The sequence below is a fragment of the Danio aesculapii genome, chromosome 15, assembly GCF_903798145.1.
Source record: "Danio aesculapii chromosome 15, fDanAes4.1, whole genome shotgun sequence".
In the NCBI taxonomy this organism is placed as follows: Eukaryota; Metazoa; Chordata; class Actinopteri; order Cypriniformes; family Danionidae; genus Danio; species Danio aesculapii.
In genome coordinates this window covers 24,114,281-24,139,673 of record NC_079449.1, presented here as the reverse complement: position 1 = coordinate 24,139,673, position 25,393 = coordinate 24,114,281, and the positions used below count along the sequence as shown (strand labels likewise).

At 36.3% G+C, this 25,393-nt stretch overlaps 1 protein-coding gene across 1 annotated transcript in view; it reads left to right on the top strand.

Annotated features, from left to right (window-relative positions):
- Nucleotides 1–25,393, top strand: part of sez6b (seizure related 6 homolog b) — a 320,673-nt gene that overhangs the window by 250,743 nt on the left and 44,537 nt on the right. The window contains exons 5-8 of the mRNA XM_056474148.1: nucleotides 9,603–9,788; nucleotides 15,751–15,919; nucleotides 16,448–16,614; nucleotides 23,315–23,509. Of these exons, the coding sequence (XP_056330123.1) occupies nucleotides 9,603–9,788; nucleotides 15,751–15,919; nucleotides 16,448–16,614; nucleotides 23,315–23,509 (717 nt within the window). The remainder of the gene's footprint in view (nucleotides 1–9,602; nucleotides 9,789–15,750; nucleotides 15,920–16,447; nucleotides 16,615–23,314; nucleotides 23,510–25,393) is intronic.

The following is a 25,393-nucleotide window of genomic DNA, read 5'->3' as shown; positions in this document are numbered from 1 at the left end:
ACTGAACGAGTCCATATTGGTACCTCAGGGGTACAAATTATTATATAAAAAATTTAAAAGGTAAACATTTGCCCTTTATAGGTACTAATGTGTTCCCTTGAGGTATCAATATGGACTCCTTAAGTACAAATGTATCCCTTTTGAAAAGGTACCATGCCAGTGAAATCTCTTGTACCTTTATTTCTGAGAGTGTAGACTGATGTGCATTTAACAAAAAAGATTAATTAGTTTTTGAATCAGATATTTATTTTTTATCATACACTTGCTGTGTAGTTTATTTCTGATTTGCTAAAAAGAGTCTTTGTTCATAAATCCGACTCCGAGTTTGCTGCTTGTTTTTAATTTATTAAAAACTATCCATTTAAAAGAGTTATTCATTTATGAATTAGATTACAGTGCTTATGCAGCTTGTTTTTGATTCACTAAAAAGAATCAAACTATTAAACACATTTACTTTTTTTATTTAATTCTATTTCTGAATCTGATGGCACTTTACTAAAATGAGTTTTTGTTATTGAGTCAGTGTCTACTGATTCTGCTGCGTGTTTTTGGATTTAATAAAAAGAACCAGCCTGATCTCATGAGGAAACGATTTTACATTTTGTTAGTTTAGTGACTAGTTCAGTCATACGAAAATGTATAAATTTTAAAAGGAGGCGGTGCATCCAACCCATAGACTGTAAAAAATATGGACAAAGTATCTGTGATGTTACCCATAGGTTTCTGAAAAGTACAAATGAAGCTACATTTAGGCGTGGCCAACTGTTTCCATTTTGTTTGTGCATCATCGCACTGACTGTTTTTTGTACCAGGCTGTAAACACCTTTTTTTCTGCTGTAAAGTTGGCCGTTTTAACACTGGTGTCAATAGAAATGTGCTCTATTATGGAATCAGGCCTAACGGAATTTCGATGAATTGCAGTTTCAGTTACTTCTGTATTAGCTTCACGAGGGAGAACCAACTGTGCTTGGGGGAATAAGCAAATCGTACTAAAACAAGAATGCATGGTTTTATATGAATTAGCCAAACATTACAAATTGCAGTGAGATTGCATTGAAAGAACCCATTAAAAATAGAGTCAACAGTGATATCCTTTCCTTACTGCTTAATATATGCTTGGAAGCGCAGTATGTCATTCACAAATGTAAGCTCAATATTTAGATTTTGCGGGGTTTAGATTAATTATAGCTGCTAGGATTTGATTTGTTCTTTTAAAGTCTTTCAACGAATGGTATTAATTTCCTAGAATTTCCTGGCAGCCATAAACAACCTACAGTTGCACAGTGAGAGGAGCATTAAGACGGATCAAAAGTAAATGCCATTATAAACAACAAAGCCGTGTAGACTGTGAATGCTTTTCTGCGCCAGTTTGCAGAGTGAACTGTAGTTTTTTGCTTAGTGTCAGATTATTTTTATGTACGCACGGCAGAAATCTTTGCATCACGTGGGCCACGAAAACAGCTCTTCAGGGGTGTGGATGTCAGATCTGTGTAACCCTCGCTTACTGACTCCTATATTGTTGCTGAGGTGCAGCACCCCATTACGCAGCTTCTCTCTGCTCACTGAGGGAAAAGAATTGCAGTGATTTATCAAACTGTGGCTTTCTTAGACACCGGAATCCAACCTGAGCCAGCAGAGGGGAAAAAAACTTAAACAAAAACATTAATTCTGTTTGACAGGGCCCTCTACCTCTCTAAACACCAGCGCAGGATCAGAGAGCAGAGCGAGAGTGATTCTCTCATGAAACACGGCCGTGATTCACTTTTGCTGTTGGTCCAGGATCAGATACGGATAATCTCGGCTATGAAAGCAATACTTTGGGGCATTGTACAGCATGGTTTAATTAATGCCTGACACCTGAAAAATTGCTGTAATACTTTATAGCGGATTCCTTCGTAGCGGCTTCTATGGCCTCTAATGTGAGATAACAGTTCTTTTGGGAAAGGATAGCATCTCGATCATGTGTAATACAACTTGACATTTTTACCTGTTGTTTACAGGACTTCAGTGTAATTGAAGACCTCATGTTGGCTGTGTGACTAACTCTTTCGGAGCTCTTTGCTTGCTGTGTGTCAAGAGATCTCTAAAGACCTAGGCTAGAATTTACTTTGGCGTATTGCAAAATCTCTGCTTTATTGACTGGGGATGCAGTTTAGCCAGGCGCTTATATGCACTGAAAAACTGCATATATTTAAATTAAATCATCATTCGTTTCTCTGCACAAAAAAAAGGTTTATCTATTTAAATCAAGCTTATTTAATGGATAAAACATGTTTGCTGCATCTTCCATCCTGCAATTTCACAAATTGTGTTACAAAAAGAGTTTATTGCAAATCTTTTGGCTGTTTACATACCCAGCAGGCACACAACATCATAAGACATTAATATTAGGATAGACTTAGGTCAGGTGTCCAAAATTCAATGTCTAGCCAGTGTCTAAGGATAATGTTATTTTGACGTCCAGTAACGACGTCAAACATGTTGATATTTGGTTAAGTTTAGGTTGTGTTGGAAAGTGACCAAAATCCAACGTCTGATAGATGTCATAGTGGTGATGTCCACCCAACGTCAAGGTGTAACATATTAGACATTGATATTTGGTTGATTTTAGGTTGGATGTTGGGCATTAACGTCGGCCTAATGTTGGGTTCTGACGTCAACCCGATTTTCATTTCCAAACAAAATCCAACATCCCCATGACGTTGGGGTACAACGTCAATATGACGTCATGTTGACGTCCTGTGCCTGCAGGGTAATATCTCTCCTTATTTTCATGATTATTGCACATTTAAATATTTTTTGCAATACATTTTTTATTTTATTTTAGTAATTGTATATATACAATATACTTGTACGTTTTTACAGCCCTAGTCTTGTGTTTATGTGTGTCTCAGTTTAGTGTTTCCATGTGACGCTTCCTGTCATCTTAGTTTACCCCATTATCCTGTTAGTCTTTGATTTATTGTCTCCACCTTCTCATCAGCATGTTTAGTTAATTGTTTATTGTCAGTTGTATATATACCCCTTCTTGTTATCGCCTTGTTGTCAGTTGTTAGGTTGTTCCTACAATGGTTGTGTGTTTGCATTTTGTCTATTGTTTTCTGTGTTTAATAAAACATTAGTTTGGCTGCACTTCGACTCCTCGTCATTTTAGCAACAACAGTCATGACAAATCAATTGTATTTTAAAGTAAAACAAGTTTTGGGCTATTTTTGAGCTAATTTGCACAAGTTAGTATGCATTTAAATTCAGTTCATTTTATTAAATATTTAATTGTGTTAAAAATATATTACTCAGAAATATACTGTAGATGTGTATGAGTAATATATACATTGATGGATATTAGGCTTGGGCGGTACCCACATTTTGATACCGTCAAACCTCCTCCCTATTTTACCTCGGTATCCGGTATTACCGTGCATAATAAAAAAAATGATGATGTAAGGCGCAGACAGCATCACCAGACTGTTGGCTTGTGCCTAAACCATTCAGAAACTGAATACCGCATATGCGACCTTAGGTTTGCGGTCACCTGTTTGTCTTGTTCGTATTAGAGATCTGCGCGGGAAGCTCTCTCTTATTCACATACACACACACACACACACACACACACACACACACACACATAGACAGCACCAAGCGACGTACAGCATCACGCTCTCTCTCTCTCTCTCTCTCTCTCTCTCATTCTCACACACACACACACACAAACACACACAGACACATACACATAGAGAGCACCAAGCGACACACAGCATCACGCTCTCTCTCATTTACACACACACACACATATAAACAGCATTCATATGGATCCGCGCATGCTTGCTCGCTCGGGAGCGATAATGTTAGACCGCGCGCCCCCTCCCATTCACATTACACCAGAGTTACTAATCACTCCCGTGTTTTATTTGAAAATTTATTCCCGCACCGCAAGAAATCTGGTTGGGTCCTGCGGCTCCTGCAGTACAGCAGCGGCAATGCAGACCTCTAGTTCGTATTTACCATGTCTCCCTTGTCGTTTGGTCGAAACCCGAAATACTGCCAAACTGCAGAGGTTGTGTTCTTTTTTGAGACTATCACGCATAACCATTTTAAGGCATTAAATAAATAATATTTATTATTTAATACTTGTCTCCTATTTAAGTGCATTGTTTTTTATGACGGTATTGAAACTGACACCGTTGCTATTTTTAGATCCTACGGTATACCATATTATCATATTACCACCCAAGCCTAATGTATATATTACTCATATACATCTACTGCATGTTTGTTATAATACATTGCAAACATATCCAGCAGACACAGGATGTCAACATGATGTCAGATTGACATTGTACCACAACGTCATGAAACATTGCATTTTAGATAGTACTGAAAATCTGGTTGATGTCAGAACAGAGGTTGGATTTTGAGACTTTCCAACACAACCTAAAAATAATCAAATATCAACGTCTAATGATGTTACAGCTTGACGTTGTGTGGTTATTACCACTATGACTAAGACGTTGCATTTTGGTTGCCATACATGGCGAATAAATGTCAGTATTTAACGTCAATATGATGTTGGCTTAAGATGTTGGCTCAACATTGGATTTTGTTCACTTTCCAAAACAACCTAAAATCAACCAAATGTCATTTGACGTCATTATTGGACAGCAAAATAACATTTTAGACACTTAGACACTGCCTAGACCAGGGGTGTCCAAACTTGATCTTGGAAGTCCAGTGTCCTTTATATTTTAGTTCCAACCTCAATTAAACACACCTGAACCAGCGAATCAAGCTCTTTCTAGGTATACTAGAAACTTCCAGAGTGGTGTGTTGAAGAGAATTGGAGCTAAACTATGCAGGACACCGACCCTCCAGGACCGAGTTTGGACACCCCTAGCCTAGACATTAAATTTTGGTCACCTGACATCACAACCTAAATCTAACCCAGGGGTGCTCAACCCTGTTCCTGAAAATCTACCTTCATACAGAGTTCAGCTCCAACCCTGATCAAACACACCTGAACTAATTAATCAGTACCTGAACAGCACTTGATAATTACAGGCAGGTGTGTTTGATATGGGTTGCAACTGAAATCTGCAAGAAAGTAGATAATATTAACGTCTTATAACATTGTGTGCCTGCTGTGTGCGACTTTAATATTAATGATATTTGTTAGCCTTTTGCAGTGAGGTAAAAAAGATGAAACCAAACGTGTCAGGGCTCTGAGCCAGGTCAAAGGTTATAATTTTTCGTCCCTGTGCAAATGTTCTGTCCTCAGGCTCAGACTTGTCTTTGGTGACAAAATCAACACCCACACAGTGCTCTGAATTTCAACAGCCAACAATGCGGCTGCCGCAACCACATAGAGACAAGAAGAAATGAGCCCTGAAATTTCTGTCATAAATTGCAAAAACATTCTCAAAGGAGGAGGAGGAGACAAAAAAAATCGTTGTTGGGAAAGCAGTTCTTAGCTCGATGGGCGCTTGTGGTCTAACCTGGATTTACAGCCATTTGCGGAGGCTGTGCACAGCTTTTGTGAAGCAGGGAAAGATGGTCACTTGCTTATCAAAGCCTCCTTCATACGCAGGCACCATTGTACATGACTCGCAACTGAATTCACTCTGGCCTTGAATTTTGACCCCTTTCGTTGCAAAGAGAATTCTCTGTCTTTCATGTTTTCATGGCATCGTGGGCTTGTTGATTTTCATAGGCAGAAGGTAAAATGGGAAAATTCCTGCACTGTTGTGACTTGCAAATGTTTGTTAAATAGCAAAGCTTCAGTCCAAGACCTTCTTCAGGCACTTTGAAAGGGTGAAAGGACTCACAAGCCATCAGAGATAAACATTAAAAGGCTTTTGTGCGCATTGCTTAAGAAAGTATTGACAGTGTGCTTTAGTGCCGAGAGGAAGGGAAGACAATGATCAATAAAGACTCACTTCACAGCCTTATCCAGAGGAGCAAAGATCATGCAAGAGGCCATTTGAATATATTTAATACAGCCTTTACTGGGGCGTCAGTTATTTCAAACATGCTCCCAAATGGAACATAAAAGCATCGTGTTTTTGAAAAGTCATTGATCATTTTATGACATGGAAATGGTCTCTGGTTTATTTCTTCTGTTCAGATTGTATGGGACAGACACAATTGAGAACATGAACTCGCTGAAGAGCCCTCTCATGGTGGAAACTGTAGTTAAATTTCTAATTAAAATCAAATCTGTCACAGTTCTTTCTGTTTAAAGGGATAGTTACACAAAAATAACAGTTTGCTTTCCATTTCCTCAAATCATCCAAGATGTATGTGATTTTTGTGGCTTATGCCAAGTTGGCTTATACACGTGATTTTCACAATTGGTGGATTCCCGTTGTTTTCACATTGCATGACTATCTGGGGTAGCATTCACATTTCACAATGAATTGTCGACAGTTTACACATTGCATCAATTTACTATGAGAAGAATTATGGAGAATTCTGTCTGGCTTGCAAACTACATTGTAAAATATATCCATAAATTAGCAGTTTTACGTAGTTTATTATTCATATTTAAATTTTTTACGTTGTGCTTTTGAATTGCATTGTGGTACCTTGATCTTTCATCTAACAACTTTTAACCATGAAAAGGTGACTTTTATTTACATTTTTAATAGTTTAATGTGATATATTGTTTGGGTTGGTGTTGTATATTATAGTACAAATACCTTGTAATAAATTGCCAGTACATTTTCTGTTATTTCTCTCTATATTATTTCTTATACATTATATTATTATTTCAAACTACTAAAATATCAATAAAAGTGACATTGTTAAACTGTAACAATGTATTTAAACTGTAATTTTCCACATCAGAAGTTGACAGAGCAGAGATAAGGTCCCATAATACAATTTACAACCGTAAATAAACGGAAAACACTTTTACGGAAACTGTTATTTAACAGATATTTTTTACAGTGTACATTTCACAATCAAATGCATGTGAAAACTGATAAAGCATCAGTATGACATGGGTGTTTTCATAAACTTTCCTCCATTTCTTGGGTTCAAAATAACATAGAAGGAACCAAGCATTATTTTCCTGATATTGTGGAAAATACAAAATATTGTATTCCCCTAACCACTCCCCTAACAGCCTGCTGCCCTGCATCCTTTGTTCATTGGCTGTAGTTCATCATCGATGGGTTTTTAGTCAGAACTCTTTAAAAAATCTTAAGATATTTAGCATAGCAATAATTTCATGGGTAATGATTCTCTCTGATTGCGTCTTTGATAATACACACTAGGTGAATGTCACCAGAACAAGCACAGATTTATTTAAAATGTTATGCATTTTGTCTGGGATTTCAAATAATCTGTTGGTGAGTGAAAATCGTGGAACAAAAACAACAACAATGTAAACTCCGCATTACAGAATACACTGAGGGCTTATTAAGTAATATGACTGATCAGTTAAAGAAACTGAACTATAATATATATAGCTGTAATGGTTGACACTGGACAATGGTGTTGTTTTATTCCACGTGCATTTTTTAAGAGAAGTCAATCATCAAAAACAGGAGCAAACAGTAGCATAAAGATAATCCAAAATTTGTGGTCAAATTACAGGCAAACAATCTAGGCGGCAAAAAATCTAAATGGTTAAACAAAGCAATGATCAAAACAAGGCAAGACAAACAAGGAAAATGTTACAAGGGGTAAAACAAGGGTCAAAACAAGACTCAGCAATGTGTGTGGAATTGAGATCTGTCTTTATAGTCCAGGTAATGAATCAATGATGAGCTTCAGCTGTGTGCCTTTGTGTGTGTCATCAAAAGGAATCAGGAACTGGTGTGTGTTAGGTGCATGATTGGAGTTGTAATTCGGTTCAGTGGGCCAATTGTAGCTTTTCAGCGATTTGCAACTGCTCAATCGTTGGTGATCATAACAATAGCATGGTTACCTAATCCACAGCAAAAAATCTTTTGGATGAATGTCCCATCTGAAAGTTACTTGATCAAAACTCCCTTTTAGATGTGCCTGACAGTTACAATTACTTGAAGTGATTTCAGTTTTCATTTATTGTACATCATGGTGATTATATAAACAATCAGATGAATCGGTTATTTGAAACAGAATGAAACTGTCAAAGTATCTTTGCTGTAAACGGTTAGATGAATCGGTTATCTGAAACAGAAGGAAACCGTCTAAAAGAATTTGTTTGCTGAAGAGAATCTAATTTCCCCATTTGCCTGAGGCTATGGATTACAGTTAATAAGGATGTAAATAATGTTCAGTTTAATGCACAGACCAATCGCTTTGCTTCATTAGACCTCAGTGTCATCATCAAGAGCTAGGGGTATTTATTTTGTTGGATAAGTCAACCTAACCCCAATTGATAATGGTACGCATACAAATCTTTTTGCCTTAGGGTCTGATTGGATGAGGTCATTTATCCGTGTGTACGGTGATGACTAGGACACAGGACAGACTGCTGCATTCAATTATGTTAAATTAAACATTAAGGAAAAATTACATTTTTATAGGTAAAAAAACCTTGGAAATTAACATAATTGGAAGTCAATGGAAGTCAGTTTATTCTTTTAAAAATCAAATATAAATATATATTTATAAAATCCAATTCACCAAAACTTATTTTATTTGTTTGGTTATTTAATTTTTGGTAATTTTGAATCAAAATTAACATTTATTTATTTACTTTAAATATTCACAGAAATTTTTAAGATATTCCAGCACCATTAATGTGTTTCAGAATCACTTCCAACACTCAACAACTAAACACTTTCTATTAAAAATGCAGAGTGGCTAGTAACTTTAGTAAACTAGCCACATGCTAAAAGTTATTAGCCACATCCTAGAAGGTAGTACTTTCTCCAATCGTAGGGATGTACAATGCCAGATCTGCTGTGGTGTGGTGATCACAGATTCAGGAGAAATCCCAAAACACAACATACAATTTTTTTTTAAATACAGTAACTCCACATATAACTTGTTAAACATGTTTTACTGAGCAATGGGAGAGGCAAAGTCTAGCAGTGCAGCTTTAAGTGGCCCAGAAAAAGTCACAATATAAATCTAAATATAAACTGTAAAAGTCCAAATGAAATGAGTGTCCAGTTAAAAAAATATGATGATGAATCTGTGCTAGTCTCAAAGGTAGAGATGGTTTGCTTCTATTGCGACCATTAGGCCAAATGTGAGTCTAATCTATCATCTTAGGCAGCTAATGATTGTCTCCATGCATCCCAGCAGGCCCATTCTGGCTAGGGAAATGGACAGTACTCGAGGTTCGGGTTTATTTGTCATCTTCCCCATGTCCCTTTCCCACAGAAAAGGTCGGCTGCGGTCTGGAGGATGTGAGAGAGAGGACATGCATTGGGGACAGACCCTCAGAGACCATATTAAACTGAGGGAAAGAAAGACAGATGGAGTTTGTTAAGATAATAAGTCTTCTCGAAATAAGCGGCAGTAGCCATAATGCAATATTCAAACTCCCCACAGACCTCAGTCTCAGGCTAATGATAGCTTTAGAGCTGCTTCAGACAGTCAGTTAAATAAGTGTGGTCTGGCGATTTTAATTGTGTGAGTAATCACTTATATATTTCTCTCCCTTACAGCTTTTGTGTTGAGTTGCAACTTCCCTGATAGACCAGCATATGGGGATGTGTCAGTCAGCAGCCTGCATGCGGAAGGAGAGGCCTATTTCTATTGCTTTAATGGATATCAGATCCAGGGTCCATCCACACTGACGTGCCGCAACGCCACAATACCATACTGGAGTGGCAAAGTGCCACGCTGTCTTGGTGAGTCAAAAACATCATGATGAATTCCATTTATTGTGTTAAATAATATTCTGGTATTTTATTTTATTTTATTTTATTTTATTTTATTTTATTTTATTTTATTTTATTTTATTTTATTTTATTTTATTTTATTTTATTTTATTTTATTTTTATTTTTTATTTATTTTTTTATTTTTATTTTTTTCATTTTTTTTTATTTCATTTATTTAGTTTAGTTTTATTTTATTTTTTATATATATATTATTTTATATTATTTTATTTTATTTTATTTACTTTCTGTTTTACTTATTAACTTTCTATTTTATTTATTAACTTGCTATTGTCAAATAGGCCAGGTAATAAACAATGTATATCATTGTTCGTAGTCAACAGACTTAAATATGAAACAATAATTATTATGAGGCTAGTGTGGCAAAAGCATGTGCTAAATTTACATTTTATATATATATATATATATATATATATATATATATATATATATATATATATATATATATATATATATTGTCTGGTTAATTGCACAAACTTCCTTTTATTTATTAATTACTTGCTTACTTAACTGACTTAAAGTAACCAGACATTATTAATGTGTAGCAGAATCACATGCTATCCTTATCTTTTAATAGTTTTATCCATTTGTTGTCATGAAAACCTTTTAATTCTAGTCATTTTTAGCCATTAACTAATGTGTCTGCACAAAGACAAGAACCCTACCTTTAAAATATCAAAATAAAACCAGTATCATTTAGAGTACTTCCACTGAATATTGGCAACTCAGACGACATTACAGTGGAAATAATACCTGTTTTATGAGGAATTAAAGTAACAAAACATTAGGCTCATATTTCAACAATGAGTGCATCATTCACCTCCATTAAGCACCTTTTGCTAACCAAGATTTTTGCTGTTATTTCAACCAACACTGAACACATTTGAACTGCTAATTGATGCTATTCCCCAAATGTGGTCGATCAAGCTTCACTTGTTGTGAACCCGAATAATTCCTTTAACCTGATAGTAATGGATCTGTGCTGCTGAAACAATAGGTGCACATTGCTTCCAGATGGCGGCAAACAAAGAAGAAACTAACCAACATGTCACACGTGCCCTTTCACCAGCTAGCCTTTTTAATTGCAGGCTACTCCAAAGGGACCGTCCCTGTATTGAGCACACTATAACAAAAGCACCAGCTAAATGACAGCTAATTACCAAAATCTGCAGTATTTGATCTCTGCCCCTGAGAAATTCAATTATGAACAGCAGCACTAGTAAGCATAGCCGATATCTTTATAAGTGCGGGAAATCTATAAAACACCAGCCTCTGCTTTTAATGAAGTTTATTCAGTTTGCATATAGATGCGTAAAATGTTCGCTTTTGCCCGCCAATCATAAACATAGCCTTGCTGATTTGCATCATTGTGAAGCCGCCCTGGAGTCACTCACTAGCAATTATCCTTCGCTTTCTTTTTTTCTTCGTCTCACCATAAACATACACCCACAAGTCATTGAGTCAATTAGATGCCGTCGCGATAGTTTCTGCGCAAAGAAACAAACCTCACGCCTGTGTAAATATTTAGTCCACGCAGGTGTGATTTAACTTGACAGAGGAGAAACTCCCGGTGCGGTTGCTCCCTCCTCCTTTAAAGTTAATTGGAGCTTGATCATTGATTTTGGCTGCAGTGGTGGGAACAGAAGTGTTTGCGCTACAAGGCAGTGAATATTAACAAGCGTACCCCCTCAAGGCAGCCCGGTGTGACAGTGTGATTGACAGCCATGCCTCCTCTGCATAAATAAGGACTTTCTGCGCCTCGATCTCTTCGGAGAGCCGAATCCCAGAGCTGAAGAACTCTTCCCTCCTGCATGACAAACAGAACAACATCTCCGATTGCAAACAAGGCTGAGCTCCCTGAAGGAGGGCTGTTTTGATGAAGGATCTCATTTAGTGTTTTGGAGGTGCGAGTCGTGAGGTGGTTTAGTTAGCCTGGGGCTGGCAGACGCGGCCTACAGGACCTGGGGTTTCTCATTCTCGCCATTGATTCCGAGTGAAATAGCATAAACGTGCCGTTTTAGACGTGTGCCCCTGCTATGCCGATGCGGGCCCGAGCCGGACTGTCAGAGTCTGATTACTGATCAGCATGGGCAGGCTGCCAGGGAGCAGGGCTTTGAGTCCACTTTAATTATGTTCTGTCCGCCTGACTAACCTTCAGCCGTCAAGCTCAGAAGGTTTTCTCCTCCTCCTCCTCCTTGGATGACAAAAAACGAGCTCTGTCTTGTTTGTTGCCTTCAACAAAAACTGTTTACTAATGCTGTCCTTCTCTGTTTAAATCCTTCAGTCAATTATGTGGTACTCTTCTGCATCTATTTATTTTAGAATGACTTTAATGCTTTCTTATGTTGTTTTGAGCTTCTGGATTAAAACTAAAAAGTTTGGCCCTGTTTACACAAGGTATTTAAGGGATAATTCACCCAAAAAATTTTTATTCTGTCATCATTTACTCAGCCTTGACTTGTTTCAAACCAGTTAGATTTTGTTTTGTTCTGTTGAACACAAAAGAAGATATTTTGAAGAATGTTGGAAACCTGTAACCATTGCCATCCATAGTAGGAAAAACAAGTGCAATGAAAGTCAGAGGTTACCAGTTTCTAGCATATCGTTTCAGCATATTGTTTGTTTCAGATATACAGTTATTGGCTTTTGTTTTTAACAAAACAAAAAAGTATTTGGAACAAGTGAAGGCTGAGTAAATTTTGACTTTTTGGGTGAACTATCCCATTGTAATGTGTCTTTGTTGATCAGCTTACAATTGAATAATACTAAATAATGATGTACACAGGCCTGTTTTAAGTTTTCTAGCCATTTCCAGATTGGATTGATTTCGGAGTGAACATGATCGTGTGGTTGAATTCATACAAAACACCACCTACTGTCTGCCTGCTGAACTAATTCTTAAACAGCACAAGATGTGTTGTTGATGTGTGATAGCTAGACGGAATTTAAGCTTTACTGTCTGAAATGGTAATTTTGGTTTGAAGGCAAAACCTGTAAAAAGGGCAATGTCCTCAGAACCGAGCAGAAACCAAAGCTGCTGCTCTTTGTATCATTTTTAGGTTTCTCCTTTCATGTTCTAGCTTAATTCACAAGATTACATCAAAAGATCAAAAAAGGCTCATGGACACACCAGCTCATGGACCCCTCACCAAAGAAATCAGGAAAGTGGACAAACGAGATAGATAAAAATCCTGTGAGTTAACAGGAATTTGTCTACTTATGAGATCCCTTAGTCCTTTTATTAATCAAGGGTTGCCACAGTGGAATGAACCGCCAACTTATCTAGAATATGTTTTACGCAGTGGATGCCCTTCCAGTTTCAACCCAACACTGGGAAACACCCCTACACATTCTTTCAGACACATACATTACGGCAAATTTTGCTTATTCAATTCCCCTATAGCGCATGTCTTTGGACTGTGGAAGAAACCAGAGCACCTGGAGGAAACCCACACCAACATGGGGAGAACATGCAAACAGAAATTCCAACTGACCCTGCCAGGGCTAAACTAATGAATTTCTTGCTGTGAAGCGATCGTGCTACCCACTGCGTCACCGTGATGCCAAATTATGTTATGTTATGTTATGCTATGTTATGTTATGTTATGTTATGTTATGTTATGTTATGTTATGTTATGTTATGTTATGTTATGTTATGTCAGGATAGGTTAGGTATTTTTTATTTTTTTCAGGTGGAAGCTAAAATATGTTTTAATTTGTCTATAAAAATGCAAATGAACTGCTGATCCCTGCCCCTTTCTAAAAGAGGGCAGTTACATCTTGTGCCTTTGGTGTCAACTGTGAAATACACACAAGGTTATGTCAAAGGTACACAAACGACAGTATGCACGACTTTACATGATGTCGGCTATATCTGTGAATATAAAGAGAATAAATTACATTCATTAGTACTCTAGATCTTAGTGGTGCAGTGGGTAGCGCTGTCGCCTCATAGCAAGAAGGTCGCTGGTTCAAGCCTGGCTCAAGGCTGTGTGGAGTTTGCATGTTCTCCCCGTGTTTGTGTGAATTTCCTCCGGGTGCTCCGGTTTCCCCCATAGATGCGGGGGAAATGTGTTTTTCCCCCATATATGTTTCCCCCATATATATATATATATATATATATATATATATATATATGCTACGAGTGTGATATTGCGTTTATACAACAGTTCGACGGCACAATTGTGTATATAAAAAAAGAAAATCAAACACAAAGACTAAAAACCATTTTGTATTAGGAACTACTTTCTTCCGCCATTCATTTATATCTGCAGCTGACGTCAAAACAGCAGAAGCCGTTACTAATTCACTAATGTCACTTTAGAGCTAGTGTTTGAATGATTCTCAAGCACAATGTATAAAGTGATGACAAAACAGGTGATTTTGTTGACATTCTAAGGTTATAAGGCTGAACGTGACATGAAATGCCCTCTGTCTACAGAGATATCTTATTAAAGTTTTACAGTCTACAGTATTTCTCTGTTGCAATGGGGATATCACAATAATCAACTTTGAAAAAAGCAGCACAATCAATACCAGACTGCTGTTGTGTTTGCGATAAGGAGAGGGTGTTCGGGGGTGATGTCTTTGAATAACATTGTGGAGAACCGGGATAGGAAAGTATGTATTAAAATAGGCACTGTCCTTATAAATAAACTGCATAGTTGCAATCTATACAAAAGAGAGAGATTGACTTAGAATATCATTTACCAGTTTAATAATGATTTGATCAGCTGTAGTCAGTTGTAGTTAATCTTCTAAGCAAGGGCTTATTATGCGGTCCTGGTGCCATCTTGTGGATAGACAACTTCAAGCGTCTTTGGCTAATGGACGCAGAGGCGATGTCTCTCAGAAATTATAAATATTTTGAAATAGCCACTATCCTTATAAATAAACTGCATAATTGCAATCTAAACAACTACACTCTTGACTAAAAAAGCCTCAAAAGTACATTATGTTGTCCAATAGCTGCAATATTTGTCAAACTGTAGTGAGTTTATTGATCTACTGTTACACTAAGTGGGTGGAGTAATACAAAATGGTGAAGAGGCTGTAGGAGTGTTGTTATTGCAGAATATCACACTGCTATCAGCCAATCAGATTCGAGAACCAGACAGAACTGTTGTATAAATAAATAATAATAATAATAATAATAATAATAATAATAATAATAATAATAAATATATATATATATATATATATATATATATATATATATATATATATATATATATATATATATATATATATATATATATATATATATATATCAAACTACTTATTTAAAATGAGCTGAAACAACACAATTCATGAGATTTTATTGGGACAACTTAATTTTATATGTTCAATCTACATAAATTTGTTAAAAGTGTTAAGTTAACTTAATTAATTTGTGTTGAGACAACATGAATGAATTGTGTGGAGCCCTGCATTTTTAATAGTATACTTTCTGGCTAGATACTGTATTCAGTGAAGCACAGACATTGAAACCATTTAAAAAGTATCCATATAATGTGAATGTGTGTAGAATGAAGAAATCCTTATAACTTCATCTTTCATGTCACTGCTCTTTTTTACCTCATGGAATAAAATGTCAGAATATTGGTGAAAGTAGTAGGACATCAGGTTACTTTTTTGCCTGCTTTTTTATGAATAATACAAATTTAGACATGCAGCTTATTTCACAAACATATTGACATGTCTAAAGGTGTCTTAGAACCATAACACTGTGCCCTCACTTACCGTGTATTTTTATTATTATTGCTACATACTTGTGTCTAGTCTCTACAGTTGTGCGGTATGAAAGAGTTTTGTTATCCACATCTCAAAGCTCACTCTGAGGGTTTCTTCGACCTCCAGCTCTCCCTTTTCTTCTCAATGTCATCTGCTTCCTTTCATTTGTGCTTTGAACAGTGGCCTGCGGTGGAATGGTGAAGAATGCTACTCTCGGCCGCATTGTGTCTCCTGGTTTTCCTGGCAACTACAGCAACAACCTAACCTGCCACTGGGTGCTGCAGGCCCCTGAGGGCCACCGGCTGCATGTGCACTTCGAGAAGGTGGCACTCGCTGAAGACGACGACAGGTCAGCCCCAGTCAACTTATTCAGCTATTCTACACTAATTAGTCATATGATGCTCTACAGAGTCAGTCGGAGTGTCTGTTCACAGTGCAGTCACACTCCAAATGAGGCGTTGCTCTTCAGGGCATTATATGATACAGCAAGAGCAAGGCATGATAGGAACAGCTGCGAGTGTGCGAGTGAAAGTGGATGAAAGTTTCTGAGATCAGACACTTGCTCTCCTTTAAAATAATTTAGAATAATCAAACCCCCTCATGCAGGCGTGGAGAGAGCGATTAGAGCCCACTCTGGGGCCTCAGGAGGGGGATTAAGTTATTTTTATTAGCGGTATCCGCTTTTTTCTGCAGGCTTTGCTAACAAATGGACTTTTAATGAGGTCACTTGCTGCTCAGCTATTCAAAATCATATCAGGCGATTATTATGCAAACTGCCAAAAGACAGTACTAGAAATCGGAGAAACGTTACGTCTGCTGCCAAACAGATTTGCTGTTTTGAAGGAGCTCAACTCTTCTGTTCTGTTGACGCTTGCAGGTTTCTGATCAAAAACGGCAACCATATTGACTCACCCATTGTGTATGACTCGTACGAGGTGGAATACCTTCCCAATGAGGGAGTCGCTAGTTCCTCCAGACATCTCTTTGTGGAGTTCACCACGGACGGTTTCGGCACCAACACAGGAATGGCCATCAGATATGAAGGTAAGGACCAGTAAAACAGGTGCAGGGAATTCAGGGCTTGAAGAGACTGGATTCTCCCATACCAAACACAATCAGACAAACATTTTATGTGGGTCCTTGTAGATTTGTATTACTCAACTGGTTCAGGCCAACAAATGAGTCATGAATGGATACTGTGTGATTTAAAAAAACACACACACACACACACACACACACAGAGCCAGATTCACCAACAGCTTGTTCCAGAGCAAACTGTCTTTTTGGCGTTAAAACAGTGCTGTCAGTATTTACTACACGTGCAGAGAAGAATAGCGCTGAAAAGGCTTTAACACAGCTATTTTTGCACCTGAATTTTCAAAAACAAAAACAGTTGTCACAATGTAAATCTGTTGGGGTATCTCACGTAAATACAGGCTTACTGTAGTCAATGTAAAAAGGTTTGTGAGCTGAGCGCATTTGTGCTGTCCAGTCTTTCACTTTTGCATGTAAATGTTTTTTTGCCATTGTCTTGTGGTCACTTACATTAAGCTTGTCTATATATACAGTTGAAGTCAGAATTATTAGCCCCCCTGTGAATTCTTTTTAAAATATTTCCTAAATGATGTTTAACAGAGCAGGGAAATTTTCACAGTATGACTGATAATATTTTTTCTTCTGGAAAAAGTCTTATTTGTTTTATTTCGGCTAAAATAAAAGCAGTTTTAAATTTTTTAAAATACATTTTAAGATCAAAATTATTAGCCAATTTAAGCTAAAAGATATAGGCCTCTAAGTTAAGCCTCTAAATATCACTTTAAGCTGTATGGAAGTGTCTTGAAAAATGCCTAATAAAATACTATTTACTGTCATCATGGCAAAGATAAAATAAATCAGTAATTAGAAATGAGTTATTAAAACTATTATGTTTAGAAATGTGTTGAAAAAAATCTTCTCTCCGTTAAACAGAAATTGGGGAAAAAATAAACAGAGGGGCTAATAATTCTGACTTCAACTGTAAATGTCTATATGCTTATCTGATATGCCTATTCTTTAGCCAATCCCTCCATCATGGCCCAATCATTCCCATCCGCTGAATTGGCTCTGTAACCAATAGTTGGTGTGTGGTGAGCGCACTGGCACCATTGTCCTATGGCTGACCTTGCATCATAGCTGTTTTTATTAAATAGCTAAATTTTTTAAGAAGGCTAACTTATCAATGAAAGTATATAAAAGTAAAATGAATATTGATTTGGTCTAGCCCCCCCCCAAAAACACCGTATGAGCATTATGCTTATTTGCAACTACACTAATTTGCATTTCACTTATTATATTGGTCAATATGTAAATACAATGTCATTCATTCAGTCACTCATTCTTTTTCTTTTCGGCTTAGTCCCTTTATTAATCCGCCACGGCGGAATGAACCGCCAACTTATCCAGCACATGTTTTACACAGTGGATGACCTTCCAGCTGCAGCCCACACTCAACAATTCACACTCATTTACACTATGGACAATTCAGCTCACCCAATTCACCTATACCGCATGTCATTGGACTTGTGGGGGAAACCGGAGCACCTGGAGGAAACCATGCAAACACGGGGAGAACATGTAAACTCCACACAGAAATGCCAACTGACCCAGCCGAGGTTCGAGCCAGCAACCTTCTTGCTGTGAGGCGATCGTGCTACTCACTGCGCCACCGTGACAGCCTATGTTACATAATTCACAGGATTAAATCATTCACAGAAATTTTGACACCATCTATGCTGTTTGGCAATGCTAATTTGCACTATTTGGTCAATTTGGTCCATATTATATGCATTTTCTTAAAACATAAAAGCACATGCAAACATTAGCATCAAGATCATTTTGAATCTGATTCATAAATTAGATTAAAGTTGTACATTCTTCCTATTGATTAGATTATTTCAGATGTACACCACCCCTTTCAATCCAATCAAACTAGTAGTTAATCCAATTAACTGAAGTACCTAAATGAAGGCTTTTACAGTCCAGTTGAGCCATCAATATAATTGTAAATAGATTATTTCTTGCCAAGATCATTATAAAAGCATGCCTCTACCTCCTCTTAAATCCAAGTAAAATAGCATGGCTGCTTCTCCACATCCATTTTATTGCAATATTTCTTTTTCTCGGTTCAGTTTAGGGGACATTTAGTGTAGGTCATGTTTTTTTTAATAAGATAGCATTTCCATTTCACTCATCAGCCATTTGATTTCCAAATACTACAACACATGCATGAACTAACTTAATAAAATATTGCCACAGTCACATGCAAATTTTGTCTTGTTTTTAGAAATAATAAGTCAAAATTAAGTGGGTTTTTCCTTAAAACAAGCAAAATATTGTGCCAATGGGGTAAGCGATATAATCTTACTTCAAAGGCAAAACAAGATTATTTTGCTTACCTCATTTGGCAGATTATTTTGCTTGTAATTTGCTTATAATCTTTGAAAACAAGACAATATGTTTTGTTTGTCTTAGACATTTTTTTGGAGGTCATATACCATGGTTCGGTTCAATAGAGTATAATTTAAATTCAGTTTTTAGTCCCTAAAAACTGCATTGTTCACAGCATTGTTCACAGGACATTGTAATAATGAGGACTTGAGCTATCCTTCACCGGTTTGTCTGTGAGCTGGGCCTTACATGGCGGTGGTTAACGAGTTCAATGGTTGTTTGAAGAACACATGTCCTCTACAGAGCCTCAGGGCTGTGCCGGAGACAAAGACCATACCTTCCGGCACATTCCCCTTGTTGCTTCAATTCACACCAAAGATCCCCTCTCCCATGTGCCTTGCTAAACACTCCTTAGATTCCTGGCTCAAATGAGATTTATTCAGATTAAATCAAATGGAAATCGAATGAGGCAGGCAAATGCAACCCGACAAGGTCATTAAAATGAGTTTTAACTGGAAACAGAAAGCGCAGAAATTGCATGCCTATTCCCTCTGACAGGTCAGGCGAACGTTTGTTCACAGGGACGTCATGCGCACCTCTCAGGACCTCGCAGTCATTATCTGGCGAGATCAATCTAATCTCATTTACCATGCCGCAATCCGATTATGCTATCTACAATATACTAATGTGCCTTCACGGCAACCTGTGACAATTCAGCTTGTCTTCGCACGCTCCTGATGCCTCTCTGAATTTCACACCAGGCAGAGTGCTCAGGTTTTAATAGTCTTTCTGATTGAAGTGCCCCACTCCTTTTTCTGTCATCATAAACAAATTGGATCTGTTTTTATCAATTTCAGTACACTAGAAAAAGCTTTGATCTGGATCTCTGTATGTCTAAAAGCCACACACAAAGTACTTGTTCAGATTCTGAAGGCTGTTTAAACCAGACTAATTTAGATTTCTGTAATTACTGCACTCAATAAAACATTTGTATTTGCTGAAATAGACGCTGTTCTGAGTTTCATAGTGTTTATCATCTTTTTCTTTTTTCCACCGTATGCCAAAAAACTTCCGCACAAATCTTTCATTTAAAATTGATATTTTCTATAGGATGCTTTACAGTATTATATTTGAACATATACACAAAGACTATAGAATACACAAGACATGTCATTCATTTAGTTTTGAATGGAGAAAAGGGTCTATATGGCGAATGAATCACCGCCTACAGGAGCCAATCATCGATCGCTACAGACTGACGTTTCTCCGGGAAAAACTTGGACCAGACGTGTGCTTTTAGGTCAGTTTGGTGGTCAACAAACACACTGGAAATTCAGCAAATACTTCCTTCACAGACATAATAAATATATCCAATAAAGCTTGAAATCTGTACTTTAAAATGAACCAAGTGCACTTGAAAACAAACATTTTATTGGTTTTTTAATCTGTATGAAACAAACGCGCGGTTCAGTCCATCCTGTCAAATGCACATCACATGACGGCAATTACTCAAATGCCCACAAACTTGTAAAGTGTCGCTGTCATTTCTGGAGGAGATTCACCATCAAGACAAAGTTGTGAATTACTTCTGAAGAGCAGTGCGATCAGACGATCATTAATCAGATGATGATAATGTGTAACACGGCCATAAGTAAAGTTGGTGTCGTGATCTCGTTCCTTTCGAGTCTGTATGCGCATTAGTTTGGGCAGCCTGAAAATATGCCAATTTTGTTTGATTCAAACATTTAGAAGAGAGATAGTTGTTGTTTAATTTTATTGGTGGTTCCAAATATGTAATGTAATCGTAATCTTGACAAACAGTTTTGGAGAATTTTATTTCCCCATTCAGACAGACTGCCTGAACATACTTTCCAAAGAAATGACTTGCCTTAAAGGGACATTGATATACATTAGTTAGTACTGAAGCCAGATCTGGAGCTTATATAACAAAGCAACTTACAATAACGGTCCAAAAATTAGTAGAGAAACAAAAATTTCAAGAGAATATATATATATATATATAATTTTGTTGAAATTTAGTATTTTGTAATTTATTTATTTTTGCATGAATTTAAATGTATTATCTTTCTATTTCTAAAGCTGTTCGGTGACAAAAATATTATTTTAATAAATATATCTGTTTAATAAATCTGTTTTGTTCAAACGCACAAAAATATATGACCTAAATTTATTGAGAAATGGATAAAATATTCATTTTTAAAATGGGGTGTACTCAATATATATTTATACATTTTCATAATTCTATTATACACTACCGGCCAAAAGTTTGGGGTCAGTTTTGTATTTAAGAAAATTATTCTGTTCATTAAGGCGCCATTTATTAAATGTAAAAAAAAAAATTTTTTAAGTTAAATTGTTAAATATTTATTAAAATTCTAAATAACTGCTTTCTTATTGGATGTAGTTTCAAATGAAATTATTACTCCAGTCATTATTACTTTTATTTACCATTAATAATAATAATAATAATAATAATAATAATAATAATAATAATAATTAATATTAGAGTGATTTCTGAAGGATCGTGTGATTATGAAGACTGAAGTAATAAAGCTGAAATTTTATCTTTGAAATCACTGGAATAAATTATTAAATTAAATTATAAACTGCTTTTGAACAGTTATTTTATTGAACAATTCGTACTGTATTTTTGATGTAATAAATGCAGCTTTGGTGAGCAAGATAAGCTTATTTTAAAACATTTAAAAATTGTACTGACCCCAAACTTTTGACCGGTAGTGTATATTGATTTAATTTATTTTTTGTCAAAATACAATGGAAATTATTATTATTTAAAACTACTCCAGTTTTCAGTGTTAAATGGTACTTTATTGTTGTTAAACATAACCACAATAATATTATCATTGTAAGAATGTATGTGGAAACAGTCATATTTAATTTCAGGGTTAAAAATAGATCATCTATTTATCAGCTATTTATCAAGTTAAATATAAAAGAATTTATTCGGGATTTGAGTATATTTTCTCTTTCGTCTATATAATACATGTATACTGAAAAAGGGTATTGATTTAATTATATGAGCTCTTTTCTCAAGCAAGACGTGTAAGACAAGGGGAAAAACAAACAAACAATAAACATAAAAAAACTGCATTTATAATTTTTCTTCCCTATAGGAACTTGACTCATGGCAGTAGCACAAAATGTATGTTGCATATCAAATTATGAACTCATATTTCCATATAAATCTAACTTCTATGTTGATGCCATCTTATATAATCTTTGTTTCTGCTGTTATTAAAGAGCAAGAATAAACGGATGATTAAAATGGCTCATTTCTGCTTCTTTTAGAGAACGCAGCCAGATGAAGTCAAAGATGAATAATGCAGATGTGTCTGGGGAAGGGGGTGTGGGGTGAAAACAGTTTGCTGTAATTGGCAGAATGGCCTGTGTTTAATAAATAGCGAGCCAGGCTGAATATAAAGCTGAAATGTGGGTAGGCTAATCTACGCACGCATGAATGAGGCCGGACCCGGAGGGATATCAAAGCCAGTGTTTACCCATATTCTGAACATCCTCATCTTAAGTCTCCTTCTCTCGTCTCTAATCTCCATTCTACATTCTCAGACGAGCACAACAACCAATAACGCTTCAGCCATGCGTGACGGTTTGTTGTTTCCCTGAGTGAGTTTGTTCATTCACGTTTCACATTTATTCACATTGTCGGCCCATCTCTCTTCCGTTTAAGCTGGTAAGTGGCCTTGCACGTCTGGCTAAGGTTGATTAACTAACAATCTCCTTCCAAGGACAGACGAAAACCTTGGGTTTGCTTCCACGAGGATTGTTATTGGTGGAAATCTGTGGCACATTCAGCAAACTAAATTATTTTGGGTTGGTGCATAAAAAGTCTGTGTGAAATCTGAATTTACGGTGTTTATTTTGCTAGCAAACAAAAATGTAAGTTCTTGGGTTAAACAATGCAAGTCAATTCACTGAAAACACATGTTTGTTTTGGCAATCAAAGTCAAATTTAAGTCTCTTTCAGCATTGATGTCAAGATTCAACCACAATATTCTTAACCGCCCCCTACTCAATATTCAGTTTCAGTTGGAAATACATCAGCATACTGAAATAATTCTCCGCCACTTCTGGTTCTTGCTGACTTTAAATTCGAATTCTCTGCCTTTCAGACATAATTTTGTGAGAGGGTTATGGACTGAGCCAAACGGACTGACTGTCTTTGTAATTTAAGCTCTTCTGAAATGAGATGCTTGTTGATGGTGGGGTTTGGACTGTGATGTGCGTCTCAGAGCAGATGATTTATGGTGTGTCCTCTCAGCTTTTGCAGCTGGTCATTGCTACGAGCCATTCGTCAAGTACGGCAACTTCACCACCACTGACAGCGCCTATGCTGTGGGCACGGTTGTGGAGTTCACCTGTGACCCCGGATACACTCTGGAGCAGGGCTCTGTTATCATCGAGTGCATGGACCCCAGCAACCCTCAGTGGAACGAGACTGAGCCCACCTGCAGAGGTGCGTATGTGTGGATGTTTGAATATGCATGCAGTGCCAGGGATAGGACAAATTTAGGTCACACTTTATTTTGATGGTCCGTTTGTTGAATTTAAGAGTAGATTGCATCTGCATGCCAACTAATTCTCATTAGATTATAAGTAGACAGTTAGGTTAAGGTTAGTGTAAGCTGACAAAGTTCCTTATAGTCAGTTAAATTAATTTTAAATTAATTAATAGTAATAATAATTATAATAAAATATGTATTATTAGTGTTGTTGTTATTATTCATTTATTGTTTTATTTAAGAATAAATCACAATAAACTGACTTCATTTGGCTTAGTCTCTGCTTTAATTTAATAATAACAATAAATAATATTAAGTCATTATTGTTTTTATTGAATATTTATTGAATTAATTTAATTTTACTATCCCCGACAAAGGATATTAGCAAATTAATTATAAATAGTTAAAAGGGTTCACCCAATAAGATAATATGCTTAATAAACTGAAAGCGAAATCTACACACATGCAAGTAAAAAACACTGTCATGCACAGCAGACTCTGGAATATGCGTAGGCCATACATTTGTGTGTCTCTGTGTCTAATCTGCATTATTCAGCAGCTGAAGAGCTCAACAGGCAGCATGTGCAGGTACAGAACAAGCGTCTCACATCCTTTTAGTGCCTCTTCTATGTAATCCACTACATCCTGTATCACCTGGATGAGTTTCAGACACTCTTAGCCACAGACACAAGCCTAAAGCACCACTAAAAGCATTAAGCCATGGAGGCCAGAAGCAGGAGCACAAGAATGAGAAAAAACCTTGAATCCAACTCTCACACACACACACACACATGGGTGCATCTTATCTGACCTCCTGCTCAAGTGCATTTCTCCAGCTACACAATAGAGTTTGGATTGAAAGGATTTAATCGTACTGGCTCTAGCAGAGGGTCAAGACAACAGCTTTTCCATTTGAAAATGTGCTTACGTCCAGCTAAGCCAGTGTAGTGATGGAGTGAAAAGGAGGAAATGAAAACGGAAAAGCAAGAGTTGTTTATTAATCTGACCTGAATTTTCTACTTACACTCCAGCGGTGGGATTAATCCAGATCCTGACCTACTAGTCTCCCGTGTAACAAATTTAGAATCTTTTTAAAGGACAAAGGCTATTCCAATGACAAAAACGTACAGCAAATTTGCTGAAAGATGCTAAATGGTCATTTTAATTCAACAAGTTGCCAATAAAATATTGCTAAAGTAAACATACTGGAAATATACTACAGTTTGCAATTATAAAATGATAAAGAGGTATTAAAATAGCTGATAACCTGGAAAAACACATAAAACACTAAAATCTATTAATATAACAAATAACGGACTGCAAATTTTCAAAAACAAATAAATTGTAATTTTAAGTCAGGAAGTTGCAAAAATATGACTAAAGTAAATATACTGAAAATACACTACAGTTTGCTTTAATAAAATAAAATGTATGTAGATGTATTAAAAAAAGCTAATGATATGAAAAAAATTCATTAATATAATAAATTAATTAATAAACAAAGCTAAAAAAGTTATTGAAATAACAACAATTTACGATGCATTTGCTAAAGAAAGACAAAATTGTACCTTTAAGTCATCAAGTGGTCAGAGTATTACTAAAGTAAATATATATGAAACTTTTTTACAGATTACATAAAGAAAACACAAATAAAGGTATTTAAAACCATAATAAAACGAAAACAACACATATGAAGACAAAAATAAGCAAAGCTGAATAAATAAAAGTTAAGATTCATACTATTAAATTTAAATAATTAAATAATTGTTATGACATTTTTTTTCAAATGATACTAATACACTGTAAAAATTGTAATGACAAAGTCAACAACAAACATT